Raw genomic sequence first — 15,072 nt, forward strand, 5'->3', positions numbered from 1 at the left:
GTGTTTTCCCAATACAGTTAAAATACGTGCGAAACATAATTTATTTTTAAACTTCTTTATTTTAATAAAAAATTAATTCATTTGTTTTTCTAAAAATATTCTAACTTTATTTATGTTTTTGTAGGTTTCCTCCGGCCCAAAACGTAACATTATATCAATTTTGGGCTAAAATTGCGCAATATTTTTATTCTTGCATTTTCTAGCAACACTGGTTTTCAACACGAGTTGTCAATTTTTCCTTTTTACGTTTTGCACTGCTCAAATTTTGAATCATAGTAAAAATGTATTTCTCTCGATTTTCTGTTCTTTTGCGAAAGTCCAAGTCACTGACGGCGGCGACAGATTCATCCGTCAATTCCATTAGAACCAGAAATGCAACAACCACGTCTTCGGGAGCCATCCTGCCGGAGCCAGAACGAACCCCCTTTGGGTTGCTGGGGTTAGTTTGCGCAGTGGTGCCTGGTCTCCTCATAGGAGCGGCAATTAGTAAAAATATTGCAAATTTCCTGGAAGAAAACGAATTATTCGTCCCTTCAGACGACGATGATGATGATGACTGAGAGTTCCAATTAAACTCAGGTGAGTATCAAATATTTAAGACACCATTCGAATCTAATTATAGGATTGAATGCTTTCTGTCAAGTCAAGAAAAATATAATATTTTATACTTCAAACTTTTCATTCACCAGTATCCGTATAAAGCAGAACAGCTAATCATTTTGAGAGTCATGAAATAATCATGATTTGAGTCATTTTAAAGCCTTCATTTTCAGTGTCAAATCAAGGTGGTTTCGGGTGTAGCCTTGTCTCAAAATACTGGAAAATTGTTTATTTATCAATCAACTCATATTATAAACCCTGTCATAAGCTAGTTAAATGTTCATGATAACCTCGGTACATATTCCTGACTAGTTTGTAAAATATTGAATTCGGAGCTTGTTCCTAACCGACACCGAGATTGATAATATCAGGCCGCATTTTATTTTGTAGTTAATGTCCCAGTTTCCTAATCAATAAGTTACTATTTGATGAATTTCACATTATGACCCGATTTTTTAACTAACCGATGATCATATAATTTATCTTATACAAATAAAGATTAAGAAAGTGATATTTCAATACACAAGAAAATAGATAAAAATGTAGTGGACATAAATTATTTTAACATAAACTGATAGCGATTCGAGTTGAACGCCTTATATGGTTTTTATTTTCATTGATTACTTAAAAAAAATAATTTGAATTCATGTGAACACAAAGATTTGTAAACTGAATAAACATAAAAAAAAAATAATTAAAAATTGGAACACGCATGCAATTTTTTTTTAAATTAAAAAACGCATTGTAGTAGTTAGATAATAATGAGATGTATTTCAGTTTCTGGAAATGGAAAATAGTGCATAATAAAAAAAACACATTTGTTTTTGACCACTTAAATTTTATTTAAACTACCGGTTTCGGAAGAACCCTTCCTTCATCAGGAGAATATTAAAAACTATAAAAATATATAATCTTGATTGATTGAAGGCTGAACATTCTATGCTTGCTACTGTACTTTTATTGTCAATATTTTCAGTATTACATAAATGTGCACAGCATATCGAAATGACTGAAGTATTGATGAATTTATAAATATCTAAAACATATTATTGTTGAGTCTTTTACCAATTATAATATACCAACCCCTTTCTTATTACAATCGGTAAATAAATATACAGATAATAGTTTGTTTATACCAGTTAGCTAATAATGAGAAGTAAGGATTTCAGTTTCCGGAAATGGAAAATAATTTATTTTAGTAGCTATTTCGTTCTTCACACTATGTTTTAACGTAAAGATATTAAAATTGTTTTTTTTTTTATATATTTATTTCTTAATTAAACCCAAACTTAGGATCTATTTTAGGATCATATTTTGGGTTAAATAAGAGAAGAAAAAAATTTACTTACAATTTTCGTATTAAGTGAACAATCGATTTTAATTTTAACGAAAGAAATATTAAAATGCATTATTTTCCCTATTTGTAAAAAGCATTAACATTGTGGCTCGTCATTAAAACTATATTAAAAATAGTTTTTAATATTCTCCTGATGAAGGAAGGGTTCTTCCGAAAACGGTAGAGTTTGAATAAAATTAAAGTGGTCAAAACAAATTTATTTTTATTGTAAATTATCCATACAAATTGAAAATATCTCCCGAGTAAAACTAAATGCTGCTGACGGGGATTGACACCTTCTGATGCCCGGTCAGATATAATTAGCAGTAATTGTTAATTGAAGTACTAGATAGAACATATTGAATTATTTGGCATGTTGGGAATAAGCCGACGTAGCTCAGTGGTCCAGAGCACCTGACCGGACATCTACTTACTTTGGAGATATTTTCAATTTGTATGGATATTTCAGGCTACTAATTATTGCTTATAATAATTCACATTTATGTTGGTGTGTGAAATAAAACACGCTGTAGTATTAAATTTTTTTATTAAATTATTTCAAATAAATAACGGTTATAACTACTTAAATTTTCAGGAAGGGACTCAAATGCTTGGGTTGATTAAGTTATACGCTGCCGTACTAGTTAAATGATGATACCTCATGACGGGATTTCTCCATTCATTAATTTAATAACAATGTGTGATATTTGTGTTAATAGTTTTAAACTTCTGTATACAATACTTAGGCATAACAAATGTTTTGTTTTATGTACATTTTATTAAATATGTAAGTCACTATCTCTATCAAATTGAAAAATCTACTTTAAACTTTGTTGGCGCCTGACTTAGATTAGTACTAATATTTATTTATTTTGAGCTTAGTACTTTATTGGCTCCCAATTTGTTATACGTTAGATCTTTTCTTCTATAATATATTCTCATAAGGCACTAAAATTAGAATTTATGTACTGGCCTAGAAGATAGATTTATATCTCAAACTCGTTGCACTTAGCTTAGAAAATGCCAAATCTAGTTCTGGGTATGAAATACAAACTTATTAATTGCTTTAAATCTTTATCAATCTTGGCACAAATGGAGAGCCAATACTTTTTAATTATTGTTTTTAAATTCTAATAAAATATGTTAATATTATAAAAGGTTATTTTATTTGCAAATAAAAAAAATGTATAAATAAGTTATGATCACAATACACTAACAGTCAACATTTTTACAATCATGCTTTTCTTCTGCATGCATCACATTTTCTCTCTCATTGGCTGGAACAGTCGACACCAGGAACTAGAGTCCAGATCTGCAATCTGCAGTCAGGATATCTTTCCTTGTATGGTGGCAATTAATCAACACAAAGAATTTATCAGGGGTCCTTCCGTAACGCCATATAATGTACAGATGGAAGTTTAATTGCAATTCGCTTATTGGACTACTTACCGCATCTTGTAGGCGGTAAATATCTACAAATACGCAAGCAGGGCTACGAAAGTGACACACATTCAGAAGGTAATAGACTTATGTACATACACAAACACAAAAATTTAGCAAATACCATTGATTTTTATATGTACCATAGAATAAAGAAGAAAACTAGAAGTGCCTTTCAATAGCCCAGCGGTCTGTCTCACTTACACTCGCCTGACATCGTAGATCTCCATCCTATTTGATTTTCGTAAACACAGTTTTGCATTGGAAATTTAAGCTCCGATTGGACAAATATTTGGATCATGAAACACGTCTATAAGGCATTTCTTGTGTTCTTCTTTAGTCCATGCCTTATACCCATATAAAGAGTAAATTCAACTCTGTTGTGCATTGTACAAGGAGAATTCCTAAAATGGCTTGGCATATATAATATATTACATATTATTAAGTATATTGTTTGGTTTTGTAAAAAAACTTAAAGCGATAATAAATAAATGATTAAAAATCATAATTTCACTGGAGTGTTTATTCGGGAGGCCTCTTGTGTAGTCCCCAGCCGTGGAAGCATTTAGTAAATCTCTTGGACTCCTTGTTCTTCAGGGTGAGGAAGAGTTTCCTCGGTTTCTCGGGCTGCTTCACCCGTAGATGTTGGATATACACCTGCGACAATAATATTATATTTACATATATTCCAGAAATGTGCGCTGGTAGTAATAACATGAAATGGCCTTGTCAAAACCGCCACCCGTCTTCATTTATACACTTTATTTAAGGTTTAAATACCTGAGCTGATTTGTAAGCTAGCTTTATTTCAACCTCGCTGCATTTGGCCCCGAGCCACAGGAACACCTGTTCTCCATTATCGAGGATCATGATGTCGTCATCAGCCAAATCATCCTGTCAACAAGGAATGGTAGAAAATAATGTAATATAATAATATTGTCGTAGGAAGTACTTTCAAAGTAATAACCACCACTACATAGTTATGAGGTTACTCTATTTCATTGGAAAAGAGACGAAGAGCGCAGAAAAAAATCTATCCAATCAGCAGGTTTTTTCTTATGCTATGATCTGACTTATAGCTACACCGCAAGCAAAAGAAGGTGTGCAGATGCATGTCTTTTGTGCAGAAAGGGCTTGGTTCATAAGTACTTCGTTGGTGGCTTGCCACAACATACTCGCCTCCGGCACCCCCTTCATCCCGGCAACATTAAGGAACTGTTTTGTTTTTGGTAGAACTATAATACTGCTTTAGTTTTATACAAGTGACATATATGTATCAAAACGTATGCAAAACGACTGAAATGAAATACTGTCGAACTTGGTTACAACGATCACGGCAATAGTTCACGACTATAAAGAGCAATTACAAAATGATATTTTAGTTCAGCCTTATCTTCATATAATTGTTGACTGTTATAACGAGGTTGATTCACTGATATACTGAGCAAATTATGTCAACACAATTTATGAATACATGAATAGGTCATTGGGTCTGAAAAAATAGTTGGGAATTATTCAAGAATTTTCTATACCGTTAGGGACGGTTTTATATTTTTATGCCACTACCTGTGTAAGATTTTCGGCTGTGTGAAACATTGCTATCCATCGGACACAATGTAAAATTGTCATAAAATCTGCAAAACTCAAGAGGTCACCTACAAGTGGATTTTTTTTTTGTTTTTGTTGAGGGGGAAATTGACAAATGACAGCGAAATTCAAGAGTTAAGGTTTCTGTAGTTTTTTTTAAATTTCGTCTTCTGCAAACCGGTTCTTCAAATATGGTTCCATTTAGGAAATTCAGCGTACATCAACCAAAACTCTATAAAAAATGTTCTTAGCCAGGGTTTTCAAGAATTACCTCAAACATTTAGATTTTTCTCATGTGGGCCGTATGAAATTGACATGCGGGCCGCAAGAATGGCGGCGTGGGTAGTGCATCACGGTTTGTGACAAGTAAAATTTTACAGCCGAAAACCAAAACAATACCGCAAGCTAGTTATTTAAGACATGTGCAATTTTACAAGCGGTAGGTACAGTATGCACAAGGTAGTGATAATAAAATAGACAAGTTAGTGATATTTTTCTTGGAAGCCTTGAACCAGGTGATGATAGTTATAATGCGTTGATTGTTTTGAAGAGGAAATTGAGAAGCATAAAATCGAAATCTTCAAAAAAATCATTGATAGTAAATTTCATTAATAAAAGTGTATTTTTCTAATTATTTATTAATATGTAATACTTATTCGTATTTTGAAAATATACTGCACATTTGCGAATGTATTGATAGTAGAGGCATTTAAGTAGGTACATACAACCGATTTGGATATAACGATTAACGGCTATAAGGAGCAAATTTAGTCAGTCCCCTCGTGCTCGTTATAACCAAGTTTGACTGCATATCAATGGACCAAGTTTGGGTTTCTAAAACTCAATGTTGAAAAATGCTCTGTCCTACTACATACATATTGGAAAAACTAACTCTAAGCTTGCATAGAAACTTAATGGAACACCTCTAAAAGCAGTGACATTACAACAAGAGAAGACCCCAAGGCAAGAAGTTGTTAACTTACATTTTCGTAAAAAATGAGTTAGAATGCTCTCTAAACTAATTCGCATACGCTCTTTCCAATGAACACCATGCCAGAGCTTAAAAACGGCAAGAACATGCTTAAATCAATGTGATGAACATGTTAACTACGTGTTTCTGTGACATTAAGTTGATAAAATAAGGGCAAGAACTTGTTAACTACTAAGTTAGCAAGTTCTTGCCGTAATTCTGTAATTAACAACTTCTTCCCATCTACATTGGCTTAGATTTTTATGGTTAACATGTTATTCACTCACTTTGACGTTTACCTTGGTGGTTTTAAAAAGTTTTGCAGTGCACGTTTTTTATTTAAAAATCATCGAAAATGAGTTCCAGAGGTGAAAAAATGGTGAAGATGTGTCAAAAATTGATCAGGGAATCAGGTAAGCTGTATAAAACATTATCGCTCATCTTAATTTATCCTTAAAGTAGTTTGAAAATGGGTGGATCATTTTTGTTTTGGTGTTTTTCTGTCTAAAAGTCAACAATTTTTTATTGTAATGCTTATTAATTTGTTTCAGGAAGTGTTCAAGAGTCCACTAATTTAGTACAACCTGAGAAGCATTTAGAAATACCTCAAAATAATGTAATTTTAATGGATGGTAAATGCAAAAAAAAAAGTTTTACTCTGTGACTCTGAATATTCTTTTATGTTTTCTTATGTTTTGAATTCCTTCATTAATGCTTTACAATATTTCGTTTCAGAAAGTGTTCAAGACTCTTTGACTGGTGTTGAGTTTGGGATATTATTAGGAATACCTCAACATGATGTCATGTTAATGGAAGGTAAACTTAAAAATACTTTATTGTGACACTAAATTCTTTTGAACATTGAACTAAAAATGATTATTTTATTGTACTTTGTATTTTCAGAAGATAATCAGAGGAGTCTAGAGTATATCGCTACTACCACTGGTACAGGAGATATAATTTTGGAATACGTACAACAAGATGAGATACTCAATACTTTAAATCAAACTGGTGAGGATAAGGCTTTATAACTTGAATTGAATTTTATTTTACTGATTTGAATGTAATGAAGATTAAATTATTATTTTCAGATGCAGCTCTTGCTGTGGAAAGCAGTGTAGGACAATATACTGAGGACGCTGAAAGCGAAATTGAAAACAATTTAAACGTTTCTGATATAGAAAACAGTCATTAAGAAGGTAATTTGTATTGCTGTACCTAGGTATATAATTTCAGATTAACTTAAAAAAAAATCATTTTTGACTGTTCGCTAACTGATATGAATGTGTGTATTATTTTCAGGCACTAAAAAGAGTAGGAAGAGGCCCAAGCTAGGGCGAGCAAGAGAAATAGCGCGGGACGCTAGGATGAGAGGTGATTCTTATGTTAATTATAAAAAAAGCCTTAAACCTGCTAAAACACCAAAACTGGAAGAAAATCTTTGTGTTAGCAACTGCAGATTGAAATTTAATTCAAGATTTAATGCCGAAGTTAGGCAAAAACTCTTTCTAGAGTTTTATTCACTACATTCAGAAGCCCAATCAACTTTGTTATTGAGATCGATGAATATTAAAAATATAACCAGGATCACTTCGGCCAAACGATCCTGCAATATTACTTACTCTGTTTCAATACAAGGAATTAATGAACAAGTTTGCAAACCAGCCTTACAATCCATTTGCCAAATAGGTAGAGGCAGATTAGATATTTCGAGGAGAAAAGTAGCTGCAGGAGTTTTATCACCAGCAGTAAGTCACAGAGGTCGCCACTGCACGAGGCCTAACAAAACACCAGATAACCAGCTTAAAGAAGTAAGAGAACACATCAATATGTTCCCTGCAGAAGCTTCACATTATTCCAGGAACAAAAATCCCCATAAATTGTACCTCGCATCCGATTTGTCAATCCCAAAACTGTATGAGCTCTATAATATGTTTTGTGGAGAAAAAGAGTATGCCCCTGTTTCGTTGAATCGTTACACTAGGATCTTTACAGAGGATTTCAACTTGTCGTTTGGTGTGCCTAAGACAGACACTTGTGGGACTTGCGATAGCAAAAAATCTGACCAAGTTCATGTAAATATGTATAAAGCTGCATTTGAAATGCAAAAACATGATAAGAAAAAGGCATCTGAACTTTATACACAATACAAAAAACACTATCGGAAAAAAGGTTAACTTTCAAATAGGAATTCGCTGGATAAGAGTGGAGGAATTCGGGATTTATAAATATCGAAAATCACTCTCCGAAGAAGAGCCTTGGAAAGAAGTTTAGAAGAGAAAGAAGAAGGATCTTAAAAAAAAAAGTTTGAAACATTATCTTCCCCGCCAATGCTGTCATCAAAAGTGAGAGATAACAAAGAAATCGATGCGGCCAAATGGAATGTTATCCAAAAATTGTAACCATACCTGGATGAGTTTTATCGTGGATTTTTTAAAAGTCTCACATGCAAAAATTTTAAAAAATTGACACATGCTCTGCTACCTTTTCTTTTCAATAATAATTATTATTTAGTTAGGTACTTTATATCAAAAAAAAGTTTAATTTGTTTGATTAAATAAAACAACAAGAATTTAACATGTTCTTGCCTTTCAATTCTGTATCTTCCTCACCTATCCCTGAAGATGGCATGAACATGTTAACTACATATTTTTGTAGAAAACATGTTTATTTTAACTTTTAGACTGCAAAACTACTTAATATTACTAAATGTAATGTAAATTTGGTTTGTTTACTACACCATGAAGGATCAGCACATTGTATATGACATTCAAATAAAAAATTATAAGTCAAAACGCAAAAGTCTAAATATCTCAGAATGCCTTCAATGTAAGTTAACAACTTCTTGCCTTGGGGTCTTCAAGACTTGAAATGGGAACCACATACCGCTGGGATTGTCAAAAGAGCAACTTAACCCCTCAGCAACGTAAGCAGATATATGCGTTAAAAATACGACAGCAGTCAAGTACAATAAGCGTGTTTACACGTCAACGCGTGTCTCTCCATAGAAATCGTTCTTACTCCGTTATTATTTTAGTTACATCCCTCAAACAAAAACTAAAAGGTCGATTATAGATCAAGCTACACATCACTACCAAGTTGTCTATGGAAATACAAAACAGGAATCTGCTGACAGTCGCATAATTGACACAAAATTTTTATCCGCGCAAAATGTCTGCCGGTAGCGCCGCGCGCTTCACATATTAAATTTTTATAAAATATTTTTATATGAAATGATAAAAAAATGAGGTGATAAAAGTGTTTATTACACATATATACAATAGAATAAATATTTTTGTTTACATAATCTGTGATTTTAGTACCATTTTCACCTAAAAACATGACGTGAGTCATTTTTAACCTATTTTTCATGTTTCCATTCTAAATTTAAATATTTACAAATGTTAATATTTATTTATGATACAACAATTTGAAAGCCTATTTTGTAACCTTTCTAAAACAGTTTTTACTATTCGGCTCCGTTCAGTAATGTTTCATTTATAGAGCTTTGATTGTGAGGCGGTAATAAGACAACGTTTTCGTGAAATTGACATTTCGGTTAAGACATCTTAGCTTCAAGTTCGCGAAATGTCGGAGGGGTTAATTAATCAGGAATACCTTCCTTGACCTAACACCGGACATGATTTAAAAATATACAAAACATAAATGCAACCTATCCTGGAATCAGAGATGTGCAAAATGGGTACCTAAAACCATTTGAAATGGAAATGGGTCAAAATTTTTCCATTTGAAAATGCAAAATGCAAAATGGTTTTTAGAAAAGCATTTTAAATGCAAAATGCAAAATATCAATTTTCAAAATGCATTGAAAATGCAAAATGGTTTCTCAAGTCAAACAATAAAATAATTGTATAATTTTTAAACATTTTTGTAATTTAATAATGGAAATCAATGTAGAACAAACATATTACATGATGGTAAATCCAAAAACACCACGACTACAGATTATGAAACCACAAAAAATTTGCGCGGGACTAATGTTGCCAACGTAAAAACATAGAAACTTAGCAGTTAATATTACAGCGTCATGGCCCCATGTTCAGTTTTTGAATCAGTATTTTTTGTAATGGTATCACTCAATTGCCAGGGCTTCTACCAGGAAGCAACTTGACAAATGTAAATTATCTCTCATAGCGAGGTTGAGGACCGACTGATATTTGGGGCTTATGAAAAAAAGATGAGTGGAGATAGTAGGAAGAATGTTGCAAAAAAGCATTTAAAATGGAAAATGCATTGAGAAAAGCATTTAAAATGCAAAATGGCTTTTAGAAAAGCATTTAAAATGCAAAATGGAAAATACCCATTTTGCATTTTGCATTTCCATTTGAAATGGATTTATTTGAAATAAAGCACATCTCTGCCTGGAATGTGCTTTCCAAATGTGGAGTCCATATTTTTCACGACTTACAAAAATATCAAAAGCTTTGAAAGACCGGCAATGTGAAGATAGTCTCGAAGAACCAAAATTACCAACGTTAAAAGAAAGGGGTGACTTGATTGCAGGTGCGGTCCTTCCATACATGCTGTGGATGCTCCGCATCCCTTGCATTTTAGAGTAAAAAGATTTGGACTTCTAGCCGTAAACAGCAATACTGCAATTTAAATATTTTAATATTTCTACAGCGACTTTAATGTGATTTTTTTTACAAAAATGGTGCTGTAAAAAATCATACAAATATTATTATTATAAGACATCGTGCATATTATCGTCCCGTTTCAACAGAAACAGCAATACAAACAGCGTTGGCGAGTCTAAATACACAAGCATTCTCAAATACTGTGAAACGCATAAAACACACTGTGGTATGGAAGCGATCTGTAAACCATATACAAGAATGCTAGAACGTACGTTCTTTCCGCGCATGCGCACTGAGACCCGCGAGCCAATATCTTCGTCAACTTTATTTTAATGATATTAATGAAAGCATACAACGTACAAAAACCGTCTAATGCTCATATGTATAATGCACAGAATCGTATACTCTATTACTAATACATTGGATTGTATGCGCGCGCTGCTTTGACAGTTTGCTTTGAGCTTGAAGCTGAAGTCGATTCTCGAATCTATGTCGGATTCTTATTGAATATTATTAACCTGCAATTTACTTGAAAAATGAATACCCAAAATAAGATGGATAATTCTCCAATGTGTTCTAAATGATAATAGTGAATTGTGTGGTTGTATAATTGAATCATGAATGCGAAAAAGTTTTGTGTCTCGGCCATTTGCTGAAAAAAAACTTATTCTGGATATTGAAAATATTGAGTTATGGAGCTTAATGGATTTATGGAGATAATTTTAGAAGGTACCTAATTGTATCTTGTTTGTGGGCTAGCGTCTAGATGAGCATATTTGATATCAAGTACGTAGTAAGTATGAGTATAAAAATTTGATGTCCAGCACCTTCTACAAAAAGTCACCAACTGCCACTGCTTGATTGATTGATTTTTTGCATCCAATCCCAAGAAACACTTCCTTGCAAATAGAGTAGTGAAATTTCCACAATATATCATAGATGCTACTAATAGAAACCAATTTAAAGCTCCATTGGATTATTATTCGGAGAGAAAGATTAATTTATTTTAAAATTTAAAACAATTCAATTATTGTCAAACTTATTGTAAAATCAGATATATGAGCGCATTAGCAGAATACTTCCTGCTCATTAAATAATAATAATAATACCTGGCAGAAGTCAGAACATTTTTCCGACACGGTGAAGTATCCCTTCTCGTTGGAGCACCTGAACAGCCGTGTATAGTTCATGAATTCAGCGTCCGTATCGTACGGCTTCTTGCCACCAATTCCTACCCAGAAGAAGTTTTCAGGTTCTGCCCCTTCATTTATTACCTGAAACAAAATAAATATTATGTATAACAATACCCAAAAATAGGAACAATAGTGAGAAAAATATTAACTAAGTTAATATTTTATTCAGCTTTTTTAAATACAGCTGACCAATTGTTTTCTTCGAACAGTAAGAGAGTATCATCAGCAAAGTTAACAATGCTTCCCTCAACTTCTAGGTTGCAAAAGTTGTTAATATACAGTAAGAACGGAGTCAGTCCCAATATGCTTCCTTGTGGAATTCCATAGTCAGTTGAGCGCTGATTACTGAGGGTATTCTGTATTTTAACCTGTTGTTTGCATCCATTTAGGTAGCTTTTAAAGAAGTTTAGCTCTCTGTCCGTAATGCCTATTTTTTCTAGTTTTTTATTTAGTTTAATGTGTGATATTGTATCAAAAGCCTTAGATAGGTCTAAAAAGATTGAGATACATTTATTTCCTTTATCAAGGCTTTTTACAATGAAGCCTGTCACACTAGGAATGGCATCTGAGGTACTTTTGTTTTTTTGAAAACCATATTGATTTTTTGAAAATATTTTCGATTCGAAAATATTTCGATTTCGAATCGAAATCGAAATGTTAGAATAGAAAAATTCGAGTCGAATTTGTGTATTTCATACCTGAAGGCTAACCCAAGGACTGTTGAACATGTCTTCGGCAATGGTTTCCGTTAGCCGAGCTTCATCAGGATCGCTCTTGGAGCCGACCCATACGTACACACTGCCCGACTCGGACCCGTCCTCAGTCTCAAACGGTACATTGAGGATATAACTGAAATCAAACAATATTATATGTCAATGGATACATAAAGCATTGTAGGCATCTTTCAAGCCAAATATTCTGTAACATAATAAGATTCTATTTATGTTTTATATGTAATCACAATGTTATTTACCAAAAGGCGCTGTTAAGAAGAGTAGCATCAGGTCTTATTTGTATGAGTCTTGTACATAGAGGACTTCCATTTGAACGCATATGGTACAATTCCACGGGAAGTTTGCCATTTACCTAAAACAAATAACAAAAACTGTCTCATCAAATAAAGAGTATGTAATTTGAATGTGACTGAAGTTTGAACATGTAAAAAAATAATTTATGAACACTTTTTAATAATAATGTTTTTGGTTTCTTTTACACAAAGGGGACTCGTGTAATTAAGATTTTGTATTTAAAATGACTGTACCTTTTTGCTGACTTTACGTTTTCCCTCCTTGATGATGAACTTCCTATTGAAATGTGACATGAACTTAACATTCTCCTGCTGCTGGTGGGTGCGGACCACCTCCAGGTTGTGGCAGAGGGACTTGAACTTCTTCTCCAGGCCGAAGGTGAAGGTGAGCCAACCCATGTTGCCGGCGTGCCTGCCCTGCCAGAAGTACACAACCCACTGAATGGAGTCTTCCTCCACTACGTCCTGGTGACTGCTCTCAGATTCCCGCCGGTTTCCTCGCTCCACCACTTCTCCATCAGCCTCATCTTGTTCCTCGGGCACAATGTACCGGCAGAGGAAGACATAACAGTCTCCGCTGTGGAAGATGCCCATCTCATCGTCGGGCAGGCGTACGAAGCGACGCCCCTCCAGCACAAAGGTTTCCATGGCCTCCAGGTCCTCGGCCCACTCTTCGGCCAGCACCTTGGCCTCGGGGCCCGGCACTCCGGCCTGGCGGGGAGTGAACAGAGCGCTCAGGTCAGCCCTGGAAACAGAATCATATAAATTAAATGATAATGTTCACCACGACTATACTATACAATACTGTGTCTGTACCGGTACTAGCCACTGACTCGGATGTGCTGTGAGAGTTAAATCCACAGCCATCACTTCGTCCCTTTCTCGGAAGTGGCTTTTGAGTACCTGTAATCCATAACTATAAAATACTAACTTTGTGTCTTGTTTCTTGGCCCAGGTGTTGAGGTCTGCCCCGGTACGAGCCACTGACTCGGCTGTGCGAGTGAAATCCACAGCTATCACTTCGTCCCATCCTTGGAAGTAGCTTTTGAAGACCTGCAATATTTATTTACTGTTTAAATAATATTTTAGGGGAGGTTGTAAAAAAAATATGGTTGCCAAATCCACAACTAAATACAGAGCTGGAAAGCTACTCAGTGCGATCAGACTGTTCAGTTTTTTTTTTCGCATTAGCTCCACATAGGAGGCCCTGCGAAACTGGTCCAGGAGTAAAAGATGCATGAATCCATCGCTCCTACTGCGGTGCAAGACGATGGGTCGAGAGAGTCCGGCTGAAGAGGTCAAAAGGTCTCCCTCAACCAGTCTCTCCCGATTCGGCCCGCCACGCAGTAGGTGGGCAAACGCATTCACCGCCAAGACCTAGACAAACCTCACCCCATGAACCCGGGCACCCTTGCTAAGTCACCAAACGTAGCGAACCACTTGGGGTGACCTATGGCAGGGGTGTTGGTTATACAATAAATGGTTCCCGGGGCAGCGGTACCCATACTCGCAATTACATTGCCGAGTTCCTACAAATGCCAGTTAAAACTGTGCGATTAGGAAGTGTGGTCTGATCTGTCAGTAGAACTACATCTTGTCTACTAACTTTTGCACCTGAACCAGATTTTGATGCTTCCACCCAACTCCTCTCATTATGTTCTTTTTTATAAGTAAAGCGTAGGTTGTTAATTTTGACAACTTTTTTTTTTTTTACTTTTATTTCTTTCAATTTACCAATTAATATATTGTAAGCTGCTTCTCTTTCGGTTCTATGGTTGTAATCTTTGCTTTCTACCTTCCAAATGCAAGGTTCGCTGTCTGACCGACTGACAGAACTGCGCAATTATTGGTACATACCACAGACATAGGAATTAATAGACGAGAAGATAACGGCGAGGGGTAAAATCAACTGTTGAAGAATGAAGGGCGTAAGGCTGACTGTGATTCGTCAATAAATCAATCTGACAGTAAATAGGCATCTCGCATTATAATATCACCATTTACTTCTTAAAAGTAAAATCTGCTTTTGAATGAATAGACATTTTTACATGGGAGCGCAAATTACTCGCCACGTTATGAACAAATTTGCGAAGTCCAAATTCGGCAAAAAAATTCGGTTCTATTGTCAGAGTCGAATATTTCGTTTAAGTATTTAGTTAAGACACTTTTATAAATGTTCATAATTTACTTCCCAGCAACCAACCAGCTTTGTGTTTCGCGTCCAGACGTTTCTCGATGTGATAGTATATGTTTCTAAAACTGATCTATATTATACGATGTGAATATGCTTAAAATAAAGTAAAATAATGCTTATATATGGA

The 15,072-nt window shown here is 34.5% G+C and overlaps 2 protein-coding genes across 2 annotated transcripts in view; one reads left to right on the top strand and one right to left on the bottom strand.

Moving 5' to 3' along the window:
• Positions 1-191: 191 nt before the first annotated feature.
• LOC149420311 (essential MCU regulator, mitochondrial-like) lies at positions 192-3,854 on the top strand. The gene is made up of 2 exons (XM_089636602.1): positions 192-579; positions 2,532-3,854. Exon 1 carries the CDS (start codon positions 282-284, stop codon positions 558-560), a length of 279 nt encoding a protein of 92 aa, XP_089492728.1. The 5' UTR covers positions 192-281; the 3' UTR covers positions 561-579; positions 2,532-3,854.
• A 44-nt stretch (positions 3,855-3,898) lies between these two features.
• Positions 3,899-15,072, bottom strand: part of fliI (FLII actin remodeling protein) — a 31,567-nt gene continuing 20,393 nt past the window's right edge. The window contains exons 15-21 of the mRNA XM_089636601.1: positions 13,683-13,804; positions 12,986-13,496; positions 12,698-12,810; positions 12,423-12,573; positions 11,641-11,805; positions 4,157-4,270; positions 3,899-4,033 (exon numbers count right to left, since the gene is read on the bottom strand). Of these exons, the coding sequence (XP_089492727.1) occupies positions 3,899-4,033; positions 4,157-4,270; positions 11,641-11,805; positions 12,423-12,573; positions 12,698-12,810; positions 12,986-13,496; positions 13,683-13,804 (1,311 nt within the window). The remainder of the gene's footprint in view (positions 4,034-4,156; positions 4,271-11,640; positions 11,806-12,422; positions 12,574-12,697; positions 12,811-12,985; positions 13,497-13,682; positions 13,805-15,072) is intronic.

Source organism: Hesperophylax consimilis, chromosome 10, assembly GCF_061612785.1.
Source record: "Hesperophylax consimilis isolate HC1 chromosome 10, BYU_Hcon_1.0, whole genome shotgun sequence".
Taxonomy (NCBI): Eukaryota; Metazoa; Arthropoda; class Insecta; order Trichoptera; family Limnephilidae; genus Hesperophylax; species Hesperophylax consimilis.

Excerpts from the sequence above, each read along its gene's own strand:
- LOC149420311 (XM_089636602.1), top strand. The coding sequence starts at position 282 with ATGTATTTCTCTCGATTTTCTGTTCTTTTGCGAAAGTCCAAGTCACTG.